Source organism: Pelodiscus sinensis, chromosome 9 (assembly GCF_052426305.1).
Source record: "Pelodiscus sinensis isolate ZL-2025 chromosome 9, ASM5242630v1, whole genome shotgun sequence".
Lineage (NCBI taxonomy): Eukaryota > Metazoa > Chordata > Testudines > Trionychidae > Pelodiscus > Pelodiscus sinensis.
Window position 1 is genome coordinate 23,672,289 of NC_143060.1, and position 20,534 is coordinate 23,692,822.

Sequence of the window (20,534 nt, forward strand, 5' to 3'; positions counted from 1 at the left end):
TCAGCTGCTGAAGCTGAAATTCTGTAATAGCATCATGTCTTTGTACTGCAGGATCTTCAGCAAGATAAATCAACACATACACAAACGTCCTTGAAAACATGTAAAGAACTGAGAAAGCCTCATTAGCAAAATTAAACATCCCTTCTCAAACTAGCATCATGCCCTCAAAACAAAAACTCTAGACGAGGGAGGGGGCTACAAGTGAATTTACTATCTCTTTTTCAAGTCCTATGTTCTGTGTTCACGATTTACCTTCACTATATGTACCTTTGGTGATGTGATATGCACTTTGTTGAAGTAAAAGGCTGTTTGGAGGCATGGCAGGGGTATATCTAGTAGACACACAAGTCAAAGTCCTCTGTAGAAAGGCACACAGGAGCTGTGCATAAAACTGCTGTGCAGTGTGAAGGTTGCAACAGTTGAGGAATGATGCTAGCAGTTCTCCACAGCTGGGCTTAATCAAACTAACAGATTTCTACAGAAACCACTTGTATAAAGCTGAGCACACAGGTCAGGATATAGCCCTAAAATCTTTGCTCCTGGTTATGTAAATATTCCCACTGGTTTGGCACATACTGCAGTTTCTCCGCACTAAAGCTAATTTTCTTCTAAATTACTTGAAACAGGAAGGAAATCAATTTGGCTGCTTTCCGAGGAAAATAAAGACAGATACTTGATTGTTCCAGATGTTTTATTTCATTTTTCTCTACCAAAAAACGTTCACACAGAAATAAAAATGGCCAGCACTTAATCCTAGACATAATTAGTTTGCAGCTCTAGATAAAATTACATGTATATATACTTTAGCAATATAGAGATGGGGTAAAGTTGCTAAGGTCTGAAGTAATATTCATTATTAACTGAAGTATATATATGACTAAGAATTAGACTGGAGAAGCTATTAGGGGTCTCAGATGTACTTAACAAGGCTATAACCCCCACTAAGGGGAAAAGGCAAACTGGAGGCATTTGTATCACTTAACTCGGTGACAGAAGAACAGTTTACAGTGATTAACATATTTATTGTAGAACACCTAGTTAAAAACAACTCTTTCAGATTCACCAATCCCCTCTTTCACATCTCAGCTGCCTCCTTCCTTCTAGTGCAAAATTCTGCCTTTATCTGAGAAACTCTTGAAAAGGAGGTAGAAGGAAGAGGAGAGTTGAGAGGCACCAAAGTTTATCTGGCAAAATGCCATCCTGAAGCTGCAGGCTGGGATGGTTGTGAGGGCACATCTACAATGTGCTGCTAGGTACTGTTAACCAGTGTGAATGTGACTGTGACTACTAGTAACTGCTGCTTAGACACAAGAGGACTTGGGGCTGGAAATGCCTCTTATCAAGCAGAATAACTCCCTTTGGGTACATAGGAAGTGGAGCAGTGAACCTCTGAGTACACACCTTGGAGCTAATTTCCCCTGTGAAATAACATCCTGAATTGCTATGTGCACATAGGGGAACACAGCCTGCTATTCCTTCCTATCCCTTTGTTTTCTGGACCATATCTTATATCTCACATATACTTGATGCTCTTTTTCCCCGCCATGCCAGTTTGAGGCATAGGGTTATATGTATTCTAAAGGTACACACACACACACACACACACACACACACATATATATATTCTCTGACAGCACTTTTCTCCTTTGTCCATCACTTCAGTGACTCGCCATTCATTCCAGCATCTGATTGCAAAATTTCCTCTTTGATTTGAGAAAATATTCTTGTGACTCGTCCCAACCTTCTTTATGAAGACTGTTATTCTTTTTTCTGGGTCTTCCTCAGTATCGGGGTGTGTATGTGTATGCACAAATGATTCCTTTGCTCAACTTATACAAGTGTCTTCGCTTTCCCTTTACCCAATTACTCTACTACTAGTTTATCTACTACTACTTCTCTGCAGCTATCACTGTCTGGAGCAGCCTCTTCTGTATCTCTTATTCATCAGATCTCCATCGTCTCCCAAATACTATATGAAAAAATGTATACCTTTTTCTTTGTCTATCTACAACATTTACAGAGGACTTATCACTGTAATATTTAAATGCTACATAGATCCATCAATTTTCCTCTCTTTTAGAACCAACCACTCAAAGAGACTAATCCTGAAAATACTCATGCACACAGACAATTGTATTTTTGAGAGGAATGCCATTATTTCAAGTTACTCAAATACATAAATGTTTGTATAATGTTGACAGGAAGAACCAAACCGGGACCGCTAGATCTTAGAGCATGAGCCTCCACAGCTTGAGCTAAAAGCCAACTGGCTCTCAGCAAAGGCAATAGAGCGAACTCATTCTTCCTTTCCATAAGTAGTCTAAGTGCTACTACATGGAACAGTAGACAACACCCAGTAGGTGTGTGGGTTACATTTGGCCATTTGGGCCCTAGCTATATTATTTGACTTTGTAAAACATTTTGAGACACAGGCTGCATGAAAGTCACTCCAGAAAAGTCATTCTACAAATCTCTATTCATATGAAGCCAATTAAATGATTGTCATGATGTAGGACCAATTTTGTAAAGATTTGCAGTTGTATTGCAAGACACTATATTAAAACAAAACATTGAAGATAATAATGCTGTAGACTTGCTTGTTGTATAAAACTATTATGGTTATCATTAAAAAATAACACTAATATTAGATTTCTAAAACAATTTTTATTATCCCAATGTTGGGGTGTATTCAGCAAAAAGTTCATAGAAACAAGGGACACAGGAAACTCTAACTATTGTGTGACAGAATCAGTGTTAGTTTCCTGAAAAAGTCCTGCATATTATAGTTTTTCTAATGTAGTTTAAACCTGATCTGCAATGTTTCTATGTATTTCAACCTCAGATCTCTCTGAAGCAGAGAGATTGCCAATTATGGTGAATTGTGTCAAACCCTCTGGTGATTTAGGGACATGTAAAAAACCCTGCTAATACACTGATTCTGCCTTCCTTCCTCTCTGAACTCATTGCAAGTACTGCTCTCTGTGATTAAGCTAGGAAGAATCCTACCTCTAATGATAAGAATAAAACAATCAAGTAAGCCTCTATGGGTAAAAGGCAACTGCATTGATCTACTATATCCCAGTACATAATGGCCTACAGTCATACCATTTCATAAAGTAAACAAGGTCAGGCCTGGTCAGTGTTCAAATAGGATATCTCCAAGGAAAACCCTAGTAATACATTTAGTAGTGTAAGCAATTCTGCTAGCCATATTTCTCTCCCTGAATCATTATAGAACTAATTTCATAGCATGGTGCTAAGGGCACTGTGCTGTTAGAGACACTAACTTTTGAAGGAGACACAAAACCAAAGTCCTTGCAAGTTGCAATTATTTAAAGTCCCAAAGCAATTTTCAGAAGAAGAGCAGTGTTAATCCTGGTGATCTGGCCAAATTACAATCTGAGTAATTGTATTTAGCCTACCTAATATTTCCCTTGTAGTTTCATCTGAAGGAGTTCTCATTTCCACCCCCTAAAGTTATGTAGTTTTACTAGCACATAATTATTGCAATATTTCAAATCAAAAGAGTAGGGTAACTGCTTTAAGCCTTAGGGAGAGAGCTCTCCTGTGGCTTTAATTACTTCAGCCCCCACAAGGAGCAGTGGCTGTGTCAGCAGGAAAAGCTCCTTCTCCGAAATTATGCTGTCCACACTGGCATTTAAACCAGCACAATTTATGTTGCTTAAGGGGGTGGCTAAATCACATCCCTGAGCAATGTTGATTTAAACTCTAGATCAAGCAAGTTGGTTTATGGTATGCCATCCAGCTATGCAAAATGCATAGCTGGATTCATTTTACAGCTTACCTTAAGCCGAGCTGCTACAGCATCTACACTGTGGGAGGCCGAAGGGAGCACACACTCCTCTTGGCTTCCGTTACTTGTCACAAAACACTGTGGCAAAGGAACTCTGAGAAAAGAACACGGCCTTCAAATACAGCAACTCTAGTCCCATAAGTAATAATGAGAATTGCATAGTTCAATCTCCAGTTTGAAAAAGTATTCCCACCCAAGAGTCTGACCTATATCCACAAAAGCAAGAAAGGTGAAATGTCAACCATTATCATCCTCCATTTTGCAGAAGGGTTGGAGGAGATATTGAACATTTTGACCTTGAATGTCCAAGATGTTTCGCTACTCAAATAGAAAAGGACTACTATTTCATCATTAGCAGCAGCTTGATGCCATGTTACGACATTAGACTGTTTTCTTCTCCACTGTTTTCCCTCTCTACTGGATTTAGTGATTAAAAAGTAACATGACTTACAGTTTACTGTGACTTTTACTTTTTTCACATCTGGGACCGAGACATCATTTTCTGCACTGCATTCATATTCCCCAGCCTGGTCTCTTGTAATTCCATAGATGTCCAGGTATTGTCCATTTTCAAATGGTTTTGCTGAAATGAAAAGAGAGCGAAAGAAAATAAATTAACAACAGTTTAACTGGAGTTGCCTGAATGATCATTCAGGTATAATAACAAACTCATGACTTTCTTCTGGATATTACTGGAAAATTTATTCCAAATGAAACTGGGTAATTATTACAGCCTTTGTTCTCCTAGTAGCAGAATACATTTCTAAGTAGGGTGACCATATTTCCCTGTGGCAAATATGGGACAACTAATAAATTGCTCTGATTTAAGTGAGTTCAACAGCAATCAATCAGAACTATGCAGCACAAATGTTCAAAACACCATTAAGTTGATTGAGTCTCATTAAAAGACACACTGCATTATTATCTGTCTCTATATTTTAGATATGTGCATCTGTCTGTCCATCTGTCCGTGACTCCATTTGTTCAAGAACTCCTCCTAGATGGTAAGAGCTAGGACCACCAAATTTGGTAGGCAGCTTCCTCTTACCCTAATTTAAAGCAAGGTCAGGGTTTGATGTGCCAGGAAAAGGGGATGTGCCTATCGTATTCCATGACATAGAAAGGGAGGGAGCTGATAAGAGAAGAGCTATACTGCAGAGTGACCACTTGGGGCAACAGCATCAGCAAGACAGTGGCCAGATGGGGCCAGGGTTCACCATCTGGCTGGGACCCACTCTAGAGCTAGACAGCACACTCTCTTCCCCAGGAGAGTAGAGGCCAAAGGGTGGGCACTCAGTCCCAGGTCTGCCCCCAAAGGGATTGCTGGCCTGCTGAGGGAGATGGAGACCCCCCCAGCTGATGGCTCCTTGTAGGGGTGCTGGGTAGGCTGCCATCTATAGGGGCCAGACAGCCACCCTCCAGTAATCGCTGGCTGCGGGGAGAGGCTGGATAGTGCAGCCCCAGCCTCCTGGGATGAACCTCTGCCTCCCCCTCCCACTGAAGTCCCAGAGAAGCTACAGTTGGAGCAGCAACACTCTCTTCACAGTGGGATCTGTGGCAACTCCCTAACCTCCCAAACCTCTGCCTGGAATCCAGAAGCAGCCCTAGACGAGCTGCTGGCAACTGGTGCCCTAGGCAAAATGCGCGATCAGCACACAATCGGTGCCCCCGCCTCCAAAGCCCTCAACGGGAGTTTATTTTGGTGCCCTAGGTGACCGCCTAGGTCGCCTGTATTGATGGGCCACCACTGCCTGAATCATATGCCCTTAGCCCCTTGCCCTGATCTCCTCTCACTCCCACCCCATGCCCTAAGCTCTTCCTCCCCTGCCTTGTCTTTATTTATACATGTTCACAGCAAAGGACACCAAAACAACTGGAAGGCAGTCAGCTGCTGTTTGCAGCAATTTTATGAATGGAGTGAACATCACAGCCAAATCCAAAGATCTTTCCCCCTAGTCTGATTTGCGGTTTTCCCCATAAGTTGTTTTTCCCTGCATGTTTAGCACCATCAGAATTTGTATTAGTATTGTCTTCACAAAGCCCAACATGCTTTTCACTAGGGCTGTGTCTACACTGGCACAATCTTGCGCAAAAGTGGCCACTCTTGAGCAAAAACTTGCTGCCTGTCTACACTGGCCGCGTGATCTTGCGCAAGTAAATTGATGTTCTAATGTATGAAATCAGGGCTTCTTGCGCCAGAACTCTGATGCTTCCGCTCAGGAATAAGCCTTTCTGCGCAACTGTTCTTGCACAAGAGGCCAATGTCGACAGGAAACATAAATTTCTTGTGCAAGAGAACGTCTACAATGGCATGGATGCTCTTGCGCAAAAGTACATCTCTTGCACAAAAGCACATACCAGTGTAGATGCTCTCTTCTGGAAGAGTTTTTGAACATGAACTCTTCTGCAAAAGAGTTTTTGCGCAAAAAGCTGCCAGTATAGAGGTAGCCTAAGAGAAGGCTTCTCAATCAACTGGTATAGGAATCCACACTGCGTATCAGAAGTTTCACAGCATAGAGAAGAAAACTCAACAGTGTTTTATTTACCCCATCAGAGGGAGCGGCTAGGGACTGTGGGGCCAAGAGGTAGCTCAGGGGACCGGGATGGGGTATCTAGGAACTGTGTGTGGCTGGGGGAACCAGGGGCTGTGTGCAGACAGGGGGATATACTTCCGGATTTATAGATGGCGTATCTAAAGGCTGTGTGCCAAGAGGGATTTGTAGTCCCCCCCATTCCCTTAGCACTCTGCCAGCTATGCATCTGAGTCCCCCACCCTGCAGGTCTTACCACCTGTGTGAGCAAAGGAAGCTGGGAGCAGAGGGGCGGCTTCAAACCCCTGTACAAGAGCAGTGATAGGAGATGAGGGACCACCACCACAGCCTGTACCATTGCACCAGCCCCATGTTGCCTGGCTGTGGCTTCTTGCCTCCAAACTGTGCCCTGCACGTCCACTGAAGTTTGGGGGGACAACATTCCCAGTGCCCTCCAGTTCTGCCCCTAGGCTTGGGAGCGTCTTCTTCATGGGGAATGCTAGGGATCCAGGAATCAGCCCCGTCACTCCTGGCTTCAGTTTTGGGGGTGGGGTTGGTTGAGACTTCAGCTGCTGCTTTCAGCCCTGCAGGGGTTGCCAGGGCTTGCGGCTTCAGCTCTTGGGGGAAGGGCGTGTGAGGGCTCAGGGCTTCATCTTGGGAGGAGGGGAAGAGGGACATGCTGAGGATTGGGGCTACTTCACAGGGGGGAGGGGAAGGCTGAGGACTGAGGCTTCAGCCTGGGTCATACTGGGAATTCAGGGGTGCATCATGCATCAGAGTTTTAGTGAAGGGGTGCTGGGAATTCAATATGGGGGGTGCTATTGGGGATCAGGATTTCTAGCCCTGCAACAGGTGCCAAAGATCACAGCTTCAGCCAGAAAGGGCTGACAGACCCCTATCCCTTGGGAAATCCCGTTTTAGGGTACACATGGGGAGGGGTGACACAAACCTCTGACTTACCCTGTAGTAGACAGGAGGAGTGCTGACCAGCAACCGGTAACTAAGGGGTTAAACTCAGATAGCTAGCAAAGATGTTGGCCAGGGAGCCAGGAGAACCAGTGGAGATAGAGGGTTGAAATTTAAATTGGATGGAGGAGAGAGAAGCCTGCTTTCTTTGTGGAGGAGAAAGAAGCCAGGAGTTGAGAGAGACAGAATGACTTAAACCCAGGCAGGACTAACATGTATCTAAGGAACTTGGAGCATGGGAGTGGACTGAACAAAGAGGAGATTGGAAGTAAGTAAAAGGGAAAGAAAAGTGAATCTAGTCACATTCAAGGTAATCTTTCTTCATTTTGTAGGTGGGTTTGAACTGCTCTGTATGAATAAATACACCTCCCCTCCCCTTTTACTACCTTGGATTGTGCCAAGAGACTTTTTCTCTAGTTTTAATAAGTTTTCTTTAGTTGTTCTGCAACATCTAGCAACCCAGCATGTTTTATCAAGTTTATCTTTTGTTTTGTAATAAAAATCACTCTTTTAAAGTAATTATTTGATTCTTGTGTCCTAGAAGGTCTGTTTGTGTGTATCCGCATGCCTACGACTGAGAGGTCAGATAACAGAGACTCCAGCTTGTTTTTCTATGTTCTTTTTTCAAGCTCTGTTGGGGCAAGAGTGGTTTCAAGTGTTCACTCCTGGTTTTTAGGGATAAAAAGCGCTTGATGGTGGCAGCCTTTCTCTAGAATCGGTGCATTATGATTCTGGGGGGGAATTTTTTGTAACCAGTGCCAGTGTAAAGACAAGGTTTTGAAGCACTCTTGCAGGCCCTCACCTTCTGCACTTGGCATGCCAGAGTGCAGAGTGAGGAACAGTCAGAGTGGGGAACAGCCCTGACACACCCGCACACCCTTACTCTTTTATCACACACAGACTGCCTCACTCTACTGGCTTCCTGTCTTAATGCCTCTGTTCCCTGTCTGAGATCGTCACCTGCTGGCCACCGCCTGCTGCATTCACCTGCCAGACACAAACAGGAGAATGCTGTGGCTGCGTTGAAGACAATCGACCAGCAGGGGGAGAACCAGAACTGAAAACATAAGACAATTAGCATGTTATTTAAAAAAAAGTTGAGACAGCTTCAAGAGGGCTTAAATATGGGACTGACATGTTAAAAATGGGATGGATGGTCACCCTAATTCTAAGGAAAAGAAAGAAAGTTTAACAAGGAATATTTTAACAACTACTTCCCAGGAAGGGATATACCCAAGGATATGCCTTAGTCCCCACTCTTTGCAGACATCTACACTGGCATGATTTTCCGGAAATGCTTTTAACGGAAAAGTTTTCCGTTAAAAGCATTTTCGGAAAAGCACGTCTAGATTGGCAGGATGCTTTTCCGCAAAAGCACTTTTTGCAGAAAAGCGTCCATGGCCAATCTAGACGCGGTTTTCTGCAAAAAAGCCCCGATCGCCATTTTCGCGATCGGGGTTTTTTTGCGGAAAACAGTACTGTGCTGTTTACATTGGCCCTTCTGCGCAAAAGTCTTTCGGAAAAAGACTTTTGCCCAAATGGGAGTTGCATAGTATTTCCAGAAAAGCTCTGATGGTCTTACATGAGATCGTCAGTGCTTTTCCGGAAATTCAAGCAGCCAGTGTAGACAGCAGGCAAGTTTTTCCGCAAAAGCAGATGATTTTGCGGAAAAACTTGCCAGTCTAGACACAGCCCTAGGGTCATGTAGTAAGTTTCATTGTCAGAAGGGGGTTACAATGAAATCTGAGAACCCCAGGTTTACACTTATGAAAATGTCACTAACAGGTCCCACATATGCCAGCTCTTTCACAGGAAAGAAACCACCAAAAACACCAGTTCCCAAAAGCAGTAATAATAAAACTGCAGTGGAAAAATATGAATTGAACAGAACAGTGATAAAATCTAGTGAAATAATTTACAGGACACAGTAAATTGCACCAGGATTTTTTTCCCATGTTGATCATAAGAGATAAATTATGAAAAGTAATCTTCCACAAAAGAGCCAGCTGTTACTCTTCAGATAGTTGACTGCTGCACTGTTGCCAGGGTGAATCAATTTCTTGGAAACTTTTATTTAATCTCATTCTGAACAGAAACGTATGTTGTTGTTCTGTACTGCATAAAACATATTTGCTTGTATGTACTGTAAACTACCTGTATGTGCTAATACACCTTATGCTGTTGCGGCACTAGACAAGAATATGGTACTGCAGACACTAAATTTGGCATAAGAAATCTATTTCACTGCATTAATCAAGGAACCCTTTGCAGATTAATTTTTCAAAGTGTACATATTTGGCATACATAACAGCAGTTCAGGACACTGATTGTGAAATTTCATTGTGGCTTCTCTATGAAGGAATAGACCCCACAACTCAAATCCAAGGAAATCAAGCTTTGCTTGGCTATAACCTCTGTGGTTGGGTTGGAAACCCACTCTTATATAACAGACAGGTGATGAGGCTGCATCACAGACTCTCTCTGACAGGGGTTTTCAAAATCTGGGTTGTGGCTTGTAAGGGCAAGCTGCTAGCTTGACACAAAATGCTTTGTTTACCCATGCCTCTGCAGGAACAGGCGATCATAGTTCCCATTAGCCACAGATCACCATTCCCAGCCAATGGGAACTGCAGGAAGGGCTCTATTTGTAGCTACTTATAGCATCTTGCCACACACTCAATAAAAGAACAGGATACACAATCTACAATCTACCCGTCTTCTCTCCTGTGAGAAATTACACCATAGAAGAATAAAAATGTGATTGTGCCTCTCCTACAGAGGATAGTTGACAAAAGTTATAAAAGAATATCCTCATCCTTTCCTCTGGGAGAAGTTAAAGCAAGAACTGAATTACAGGGAAGAAAAAAAGTTTCAATGGGATCAGAGGTGAACTTTACAAAATATTATGGGAAGCACAGGTCACAAAGTCCATAAAGGATCCAATGAAATGCTGCCAGATCTCCATGAACTTATGAAACTTATTCAGCTGCAGAGAGAGGACCCTATCAAATTTCCCATCTCAGAAGGCAATATTCCAGTGAATCACATATGACATGTTAGTATTTTTCTATTTATCCAAAAAGATTTACTCTAGTCAGTAAGAGTATGTCTACACTACCACCCTAGTTCGACTCTTTAGAGTCCCAAGTTTGTATAATCCTACTGATGTAGAGGCTACTTACTTTTTGTTTAAAGTTCACATTGCAACATAAAGGAAATCAAAAGCTGGGTGCATATTATTCCAATTTTACAAAGAAAACTGAGATACAGAGAGGTTAAGTGACTTGCTTACAGCTGAACAGCAAACAAGTTGAAGCTGAAATCCTTGTCTCGCAGAGATTAGTGGATGTTTTTCTAATGATGTCAATGGGATCAGGATTTCACAATATCCTGATTGTCAATTCTAACCCCTAGACCACATTGCTTCCCCCGAAAAAATGTTCCATATGCTCTATCCATACTAAAAACATCGCAGTACTCATTTTGGGTAAGCCATTCCACTTTGTAATTTTCTACACAAAATCAGGCCAAGTCTATGATTGCTAAATTTATGAAATAACAGTAATATGGGAGGGTGTCAACACAAAAGCATGCAGTTTGTTTCTAACAGAGAAAAAAGTGCATAAAACACTATGAAAGTATATACTTCAGTATGTTAGAAATCTTTTTAAAATCAAGAGATTAAAAACTCTCCAACCAAAATTTCTCCTGGGATTGGATCTATCATGAAATCTTGCGCTAGGGTGGCTCTACCCTGTGGGTAATTAATGTTTTTTTTTTTGAAATTCTGTTTATCAACATCAATTTGGAAAGCAGGCAATGAGCAAAGTGTAGTGTCTTGGAAATCCATAAAATAGACATTCACAATCAGGCCCACTGAGAGAGAGAAGGGGGGCGACAAAGGGAGCAACTGCACTGGGGTTCAGCAACTTAAAAGGGCCTGTTGCTCCCTTCTCAGCTACCACCGTCGCTATGGCAATATCAGCAGTGGGCAGAGCCCCAGACCCTTTAAATCACTGCTGAAGCCCTGGACAGTGTGATTTGGGTAGCGCTGAGGCTAAGTCCCAGCTCCCGCCCCCCTCTGCTTGAGGCCCTGCCCCTTCCTTGGGCCCAGCGCTGTTCCCTCTGCACCGCTCCCACACACACGCCTTGCCCAGAGCCTGGAAAAGTCTGTCAGCCACCCTGTTCAGGATTAAATTCACTAGCCACTAACTAGCACACCTGACTAGAAATCCAGGGTTGTTGTTTTTAAATGCCTAAAAATATAAGAAATTCCCCAACTTCCTCTATTCCATCTCTAGATTTCTTAGCCGTTCCTTGATTGTAACTGTGCTTGTGACATTTACTTTGCAGTCTAAATGAGATAAAACTCAGACTCAGTAGAGGTCAATATTGCTGCCACTCCATATTGACAGAAGTGACAGCTTATGTATATTGCATAACTTTGCTAGCACACCAACAGAATTAGTTCCCAATTCTGGTAAGCCCTCATCAGTCCAGTTGAAAAAATATGAACAGAAACAATATCTGCAGGGAAAGTGAATGTGTAAATAAGCATTGACAAAAGTTGGCTTCTTGCTATTGTTGGGGAGAGAGGGTACTAAATAACAAATTTCCACTGCTCTTACTCCTCACAACTACTATGTAGAAAGCTTGGGTTGGGGGGTCATATGGTACCCATGAGGTTGCCTACTCCCAGACCTTTCCACTCTCCACATATTAATTCACCTCTAATAATTATTTTCCTAACAAACTGGCAATAAGTTTTTGACATAAAATTTTAAATTAAAGCTCTTGATAAACTTTAATCTTTTGAATATAGATTCCAATGAAACAATGAGTGGCACTTTAAAGACTAACTAATAAAACTTAGTCTGTAAGGTGCTACAGGACTCCTCATTGTTTTAATTTAACATTAAATTGGGGGTTATAGCAACATCTACTGACTGAAGTATTGTTTGCACTGATCTTCACAATTTACACTGGTAAACAGAATATCTTGAAGAACTCTGCCTCTGATGGGTCATGTTATAGTAAGCACAAGTCCCTTGGAAAAGTAAATATTCCTGATATGTAACATAAACTATAACCTAAATCTTAAATAGCAGTAGTTATTCAATTTTCTGAATAACAAATTGTCACTGCTTCAACTCATCACAATTACTATGAACATGAATTTTTTATATTGTTGATTTTTTATATTTAGATTTGGTGCTAATTTATATTGATTTACCAAACCAACTGTAAATTTACAAGTGACTAATTTATATATACATAAAACTTCTATAGGTAGTAATATATTATAAAGGCTTTTGAATATCCAGTAGTATTTATAGGGTAATATTTGACTTAAAATATATTTTCATGTAGACATGTTCATACTATTACCAGATAATATAAGGAGGGGAAGGACAGATGGAACTAAAGCCATCAGGGATCTGAACATGCCCACATTGACTTTTTTAAAGTCTGTTAATCTTTTGTTTTCTGTTACAAGTATACTTTGGAAGACACATGATATTTATCTCTAGGCCTTTTTGTATATATGACACATTTGATGGCTCAACTGACGTCATAAATTCACTCAAAAACAACCAGTCTCTAATATGTATCATAGAGATGTGACTTTACAGTATCAGTGGGGAAATATGTATTTTAAAAATAAGGTTATGTGTATTAATATACAATTTGAAACTTTGCGTGAATTTTCTTGGAGTATGCTCCTGGAATGCAAGGGGACTTAATCAGCTGTCCAAAAGGATTAAAATCCTGACATACCACAGATTAAAAAAGTTGCAAGTAGATTTATTGCAGGAATCTCATCTAGCAGAAATATATGCTAAAGGAATCAGGAAGATGTGGATAGGTCATGGCTGGGCAATAAAATGGTGGCAGTTCACCTGGGTTAGCCCATGTTTGGCCATTGCCACTATATTTACCTGCACCTCCATAGATACAGTGATTGCAGCTCCCACTGGCTGGGAATGGTAACTCATGACCAATAGGAGCTGTGATTTCCCCATACTTGCAGAGGGGCAGGTGAATATGACAGGGTGGGGGTCTGCCAGGGTTTAGCCCTGGTAGACAGAATCCAGCTTGTCGGCTGGTATTTCTCCACCCCAGGATAGTCCATGACTGTCATCCATCACTAAATTCTAAGAGCAGAGGCATATGCAACTTCATTTTAAAAAGAATTAACTTCTCAATATTTACAGTCTTGGTCTGATCCCAATGGAAGATTCTTTTTGAAGGCTGCTTCAACTAAAAAAAAGATAATTCTAAGAAGCATTTACAAACCAAGTCAAAATAATTCTAAATTTCTCAGACACTGCAGACATTCTTTCTAATAAAAAAAAAGACATTTCTGCATCACTGAGAGGCAATTGGAGTATTATGGTAGACAGATATCTGGACAAATCCAATTACTTGAGACTCATCTTTCAAAGCACAATAGGCCAACCCTCATTACATTACAATCTCAGAGCTATGAGCGCATTGAGAATGGAGGTTGTTTGTAACTCTGAAATGTTCATAACATGGAACCAAATGTTTGGGTTGTTCTTTCAAAAGTTTACAAGCTGACTCACTACAGCTTCAAAACTTTACAGAAGAAAATGCTGCTTTTAACTATCTTAATTTAAATTAAATAATCAAAGAAACTGGTTCCTCACGTTTTCAAATTTTTTAAACTTTCCCTTTTTATTAACTAGTTTACTTTTAACACAGTATTATAATGTATTTGCCTTTTTTGGTTGTTTCTACTGTTGCCTGACTGTATACTTCCAATTCCAAATTAGGTGTGTGATTGACTATTCAGTTTGTAACTCCGAGGTTCTAATATATTAATGAACGAGTTTGATTTAAAATGTATATGGAGATGGAGATACACCAAGATACATGAGTAGACATATTTATCTACAGTACAATTATCTTACCCCAGAACTGATTTTTTTCTTGTATCTTCAGAACTAATTCTGGCATGCCAAGAAGCAACTACTGATAATCAATTTCAGGTCATGCAACCATTATATTTACCTTAGATACTGGTTACATATCATTAAAACCGTAAAGGTGGAAACTGAACACAATGCTACTAAGAGTTGCAAAGTTTTGTTCCATAGACAATTCAATCTTGCCTTCCGCACAAAGAAAAAAGAAATCACACAGTTACCTGAAATATGATCTTCTCAGAAGCTCTGAGAGCTACTGTAAGGATAAATTCATAGAGCATGCTTCCCAAAAGAAGGCAGACAGACTCAATTCTAGAGTCTTGGGACAAGGAAATAGATGAGTTGCAGAGAATGCACATGGCTGACTAAAATAATGGAAACATCCCATGTTCTCTATTCAGTCACAAATGTAAATACAATGAATACTTACCCAGCCAAGTTGAATTTGCACTTAACATGATCTAAAGAAATTATTATGAATGGGGAGATAAAGCAGGCAAACTTCTTGCCAGAGACTTCAGATGGAACAGGCCTATGACAGTATTTCTTGTTCCTACAAGATGAATGGGGGCAGGAGTGTGTAGAAGCCACCCTTGAAACAGTAGAATCAATTACAGCAATTCTATAACATTTGACTGAAATCAGACAACTAACTTGACTCTTACAAATTTGACCATTTCATTGATGTTTGCCTTTTAATTCCCTAACTTCAGAACAAGCGGGGTGCGTTTAGATTGCCAGCTGTCTACTCTGGCCGCTTGAATTTGCGCAAGAGCACTGACTTTGTAATGTACAAAATCAGTGCTTCTTGCGCAAATATTTTCACGCTCCCACTCGGGAAAAAGCACTTTTGCGCAAGAATACTTGCACAAGAGGGCCAGTGTAGAGAGGAAATAACTGTTTTGCGCAAAAAAGCCCCGATGGCTAAAATGGCGATTGGGGCTTTCTTGCGCAAAATCGCATCTAGACTGGCCACAGATGCTTTTGCACAAAAGCATCCGTGCCAACCCAGACATGCTTTTGCAGAAATATTTTTAACAGAAAATCTTTTCCGTTAAAAGTATTTCTGCAAAATCATGCCAGTCTAGACGCAGCCGTGTTGTTTATGGAAGTTATCAGAATACAAGAGATTTCAGAGACTATCAAAATATGAATCCTGGCAAGACCCCTAACATGTGATGGCTTTTGAACAATTTCTACCAAACATTTTGTAATCAGCTATCTAATGTTCTTATAAAGGTCTTCATTGAAACATTCCAAAAAGGAACCTTATCTTATAACATTTAATTACTTTAGTATTAAGGAAAAATAAAGGTTGCTGCAATTGTGGCAACTTCCACTCAATATAGATAGTGAATGCAGATTGTAAAATAATTGCAAACATTTTAATGATGCAACTGAAAACCTTCATTACATCGATTATACACAGAGATAAGGCTGGTTTCAATAAAGGAAAATTGGGTCCTGAAAACTGTTCACTTGGCTCAGATGCCAGATGTTCCCTCCATAACTTCCTCTCTAGCTGCAGAGAAAGCCTTTGATAGGGTTGAATGTCCTTTTGTAATGGGTTTAGAGACATATTCCTGAATTGGGTCTCTCATTGCTTTTTATCAGCTAAAACAATTATTTCACCATTTCAGCTAGAAACAAGGATACAATGGGGCTTTTTCCTCTCCTTGACCCTCCTCTCTAATATCTCTTTTGAGCTACCAACAACATATATTCCTCAGCACTTAGCCATTCAAGGTGGACCTTTAAACAGGAAAGAATACAAAATCAGTTTACATGTTGATGACATTTTTGTACTATTGAAGAATCCATCCTGATGAATAGTATCTTTATTGAATGTAGTTGATATTTTCAAAAGATCTCAAGTTTTCATATTAACTGGAATAAGTTGCAAGCAGTGAATATATCCAGAAGACCAGATCCTTCATAGTTTTAGCATTTTCCTCTTAAAAAATTCAGTGCAATAACTTATGAAATGCAATGAAATGTGTCTTAATCTTCCCACTATTGTTTCTATAGATATTGGATATATATTAAAAGAAATGTCCATGGATGTAGATAGGTGGCATTTCCTCATTCTAATGGGGAGAATAGAAATAGCCAAAAGGAGTATCAGCACAAGATTAATTTATATCATTAGTCTATCACCTTTCCAGGTCTCTATTGCTCTTTGCTCGAACGTATAAGTTTATCATGTAATTCATATGGGATAAAGAATAGTCTCAGTTGTTACACACTCAGCAAACTAACCAGTTATAGGGTTGTATCTATATTATCTAGCATTCCAAATGTGTCCTGTTATATGGTATTTCTTCTCCAGTAACTGTGTATAGACACCAGCCTGGTCTGAGATTGAAAAAAGCTTAGCTATGCCATTTGATTTCCTTTATTCTTTTATATATCTCATACCCATACCATTAAGGGAAAATCTAGTTTTGCATCTGCATGGGGCATTACAGTATCTGATCTTACCAATTGTCTTTTTGTATGAACATGGGATATCCTGTGCTTCACAATCAAGAACAACTTAATACTTACAAGAATTTGGATAGAAAAAAGATTAACAAAAATTAAAGATATATTGCAAAATGAGAGACTGGTCTTCTTTGATTACATGCAGAACAAGCATAAGCTACTGCTGTCTCACAGTTCCTTTTTTCAGAAGCTATACTCAAGAATTCATCCAAAAATAGGGGACAACTGCTCTATTTCGATATTCTCTGCTCTAGAAGAGCATGTTAAGAAATATTAAGAAATATGGAAACATAAAAGTCACTTTGTTGGAATTACTTATTGGTGGCTTAAATGCTTTGTATTGTCTCCTTAATTTCAACAAACAAACAAATAAACAAACCACCACCACCCCAATTTAGTCTGTCTCAACAGAAACCTGGGAAGATATCTGACAAACAACTTGAAGTATCTTTGATATTATCTTATGATTCTACCAGAACAAGGTATTAAACAGGTACTACTAGACTACAGAATGTTTAAGGCATGATGGGCAACTGGATATGCAAACAGCCACATTAAAACCTTTCCAACACCCTTTCTACTTGCCAAAAATACATGCATTCTGGAATGCTATATTTAGTGCTCTCTCAAACACTTAATATGTTACTTTATTTCCTTCTTCCATCTTGTGTATTTTAGAGGAAGAAATGAGTTGGTATTGCCAGTTATTATCAGAAATGGATTGCAATAACTAATTTTAGTGGCCAAAATAGTTATTTTGAGAAAACAGAAATCTGCAATTTCTCCCTCATACAGAGACTGGTTTAGTGAATTCTCTACTAGTGCATTAATAGGAAAAATTGCTCTGTGTAATAGAAATGCTTAGAAAAATATGAGGATGCCTGGTCACACATGAAAGTATTGCATACTTTTGCAGCTTAGTTTATATTAACCCCAATGCTCAAAGGTTATAGTCTCACCTATCTATTTAATAATTGATGCCTTGCATGACCTCTACGGGTTCAGGGGTTTTTTGTTTATGTTTTCATGTTTTATAAATAATTAATGTTCAATTTTTGTTATGTATATGCCATCTGAATTTTAGGCATGCATTTTTAGGCTTTGTTTTGTTATTTGTTTACACAGTAAAACTCCATTAGTCCGGCATCCAGTGCTCCGGGACTCCTGATGGTCCGGCACCATCAGGAACCCGGAAGTGCTGGGGCAGCCGGACAGGCTTCCCCCATTCAGCTGCTGCTGAAACTGACCAGCAGCTGAATCGGGGAAGCCAGGAGCAGAGCAGCTGGGGTGTTGCCGGGTTGGTTTGGCAGTGTTGCCCCTCGGGGCTGTGGGACCAACCCGGCAGCACCCCAGCTGCTTTGCCCCAGACGTCTGGATTCAGCCGCTGCTGAAACTGACCAGCAGCGTCAGTTTCACCAGCAGGCTGAATCCGGACGCCTGGGGCAGAGCAGCTGGGGTGCTGTCGGGTTGGTCTTGTAGCGGGACCAACCCGGCAGGACCCCAGCTGCTCTGCCCCAGGTGTCCCCAAGTCAGCTGCTGCTGAAACTGATCAGCGGCTGATTCCAGGAAGCCCCGGGCAGAGCAGCTCTGCCCCGGGCTTCCTGGAATCAGCCGCTGTTCTGTTTCAGCAGCGGCTGAATAGGGGACCCGTGGGGCAGAGCAGCTGGGGTCCTGCCGGGTTCATCCCGCATCACTGTCCTTTGGCGCTGCGGGACGAACCCGGCAGCACTCCAGCAGCTCTACCCCAGGTGTCCCCAAGAGCAGCTGGGTTGCTGCCGGGTTTGGTCTACGGGACCAACCGGGGGCAGAGCCTGACTATCGTAAGGGGGGGCTATGAGGGGTGTGGGGTGGCATCCCCTCCCACCCCACTCCAGACCCCTCATAGCCCCTCCTTCTGATAGTCCGGCATATTTGATAATCCGGCACCCCCTGGGTCCTAAAGGTGCCGGATTATCGGAAGTTTACTGTATTTTATATGAAAACAGAAAAGGTTTGTTTTTTATAAAGAAAACTTGGGAGTGCTTACATGATTCTTATTCGAGGGGTGTATAACCAGTGTTGCCTTTGTAAATCTATTCTATTAGTTTGAGGATGATATATAGCCCTATTAAAATTCCCTGGTATAGTACAACTATCTTCGCTGAATATTAGCAATCATGTAACAGTAGATTTTTTTGTAAATGAAGATAACTGGAGAAAAAGATCAGAACTAGACAGACTATGCCACTAATTCTTAAAAAATAGATTATAGATCCTAAACTATAGATTCTTAGTATGCTTTTATACAGTATAAAAGGGTTGTCTGAATGAGGATTCACTGAAAGACACTGTCTTCCTTTGGTGGACACTCAGTAAAGGAAGATTGATTCAGCGTTTAAAACAGAGGATTAAGGATGAGGAAATCTGGGCTGTAGTCCTGGTTTGGCCACAAAATTCCTGTGTGACAGACTAAATCACTTAACTTTAAATTTGTAAAATTTTGTGCCTTCAATTTTGCACATGGATAGCCTGATTCTCAATTGTGATGGGCATTTAGTGTTTGCCAAAGTTGGAGAGCACTTTTGAAAATGACTCTTAGCCTATCTGTGCCCCAGTTTAATCACCTGTAAAATGGAAATGTAATCTGGAGAACTGCAAAGTACAATTAAAGGATACAAACTCCTCTGAACTTCTTGGATGTTAGCTGCTTTGGAAGTACAAAATATGATCACACATATTTGCAGAAAATATTAGGGGAAGTATATATGCTTAGCAAGAGGAAAATGACCATTTTTAGCCATAATTTAATTATTTCCCATCATTTTCTTCCAAGAGTACCAGAGTCAGTTGCTAGAAGGTCAGCAGACAAACTGAGATCTACTTTTGCTTCACTAAGGCTCAAAGAAAGGCCCTGGGATATGATTCAAGGTCACTGAAGAGGAATCTTGCAGCATACTCAAAATTCCCAGTTAAATATAGTCTATTTAACTGATTCAGAACACAAATACTAGCAAAATGGTCAGATTCATATAAGAAGTAGATATGAGTCAATTTTCTCAAAACCATTATGCATACACTTCAGAATTATAGGTGTTTGGCATCTCTGAAAATAAAGCCTAAATAAACCCATACAGAGGATTTTTTTTGAAAATAAGTTACTAAATTGATTAATCTCATATATAAAAATTGTGTTATTATATGCACATTACATCATTTTAACTCATTTGCTTACACATTTTGAAAATAGGAAATTAATTTCCTAAGTATGTGTAAAGATATATATCTTGGCTAAGAGCCATTTATCTAGCTCTTTTTTTTTTAAACTCTCTTAAAGTCCTGGTATTCACAAAGTCCTCTGGCAAGCAGTTCAAAAGGTTGACTGTCATTATGTGAAGAAATATTTCCTTTTATTTGTTTTAAATACACTACCTATTGATTTCATTTGGTGACCCATAATTCTTGTGTTACAGGAGCAAATATATTATTTTTCATATCTGTTTTCTCCACCTGTCATGATTTTATATACCTCTATCATATTCCCGTTTAGTCTCCTCTTTTCTAAGCTGAAAAGTCTCAATTTTATTAATTTCTCTTTATATGATAGCCGCTCCAAACCCCTAATAATTTCTTTGCCCTTTTCTGAACTTTTTCCAGTGCTAAGATATGTTTTTTGAGATGAGGCAAACATATATATATAATTTTCTATTGACTTCAGCAATTATTATTATTGTCACTAATGTCTATTAAATGTTTCTCTTTAGTACAAAAACATATCGCTTTGCATCAGGAGAATTCCAACAACCAGCCAGT

General features: G+C 40.3%; 1 protein-coding gene across 2 annotated transcripts in view; it reads right to left on the bottom strand.

Moving 5' to 3' along the window:
- Positions 1 to 20,534, bottom strand: part of NEGR1 (neuronal growth regulator 1) — a 692,522-nt gene that overhangs the window by 206,841 nt on the left and 465,147 nt on the right. For both annotated transcript variants that reach the window (XM_006121060.5, XM_006121061.5), the window contains exon 5: positions 4,266 to 4,397. In XM_006121060.5, coding sequence (XP_006121122.1) covers positions 4,266 to 4,397 — 132 coding nt within the window. The remainder of the gene's footprint in view (positions 1 to 4,265; positions 4,398 to 20,534) is intronic.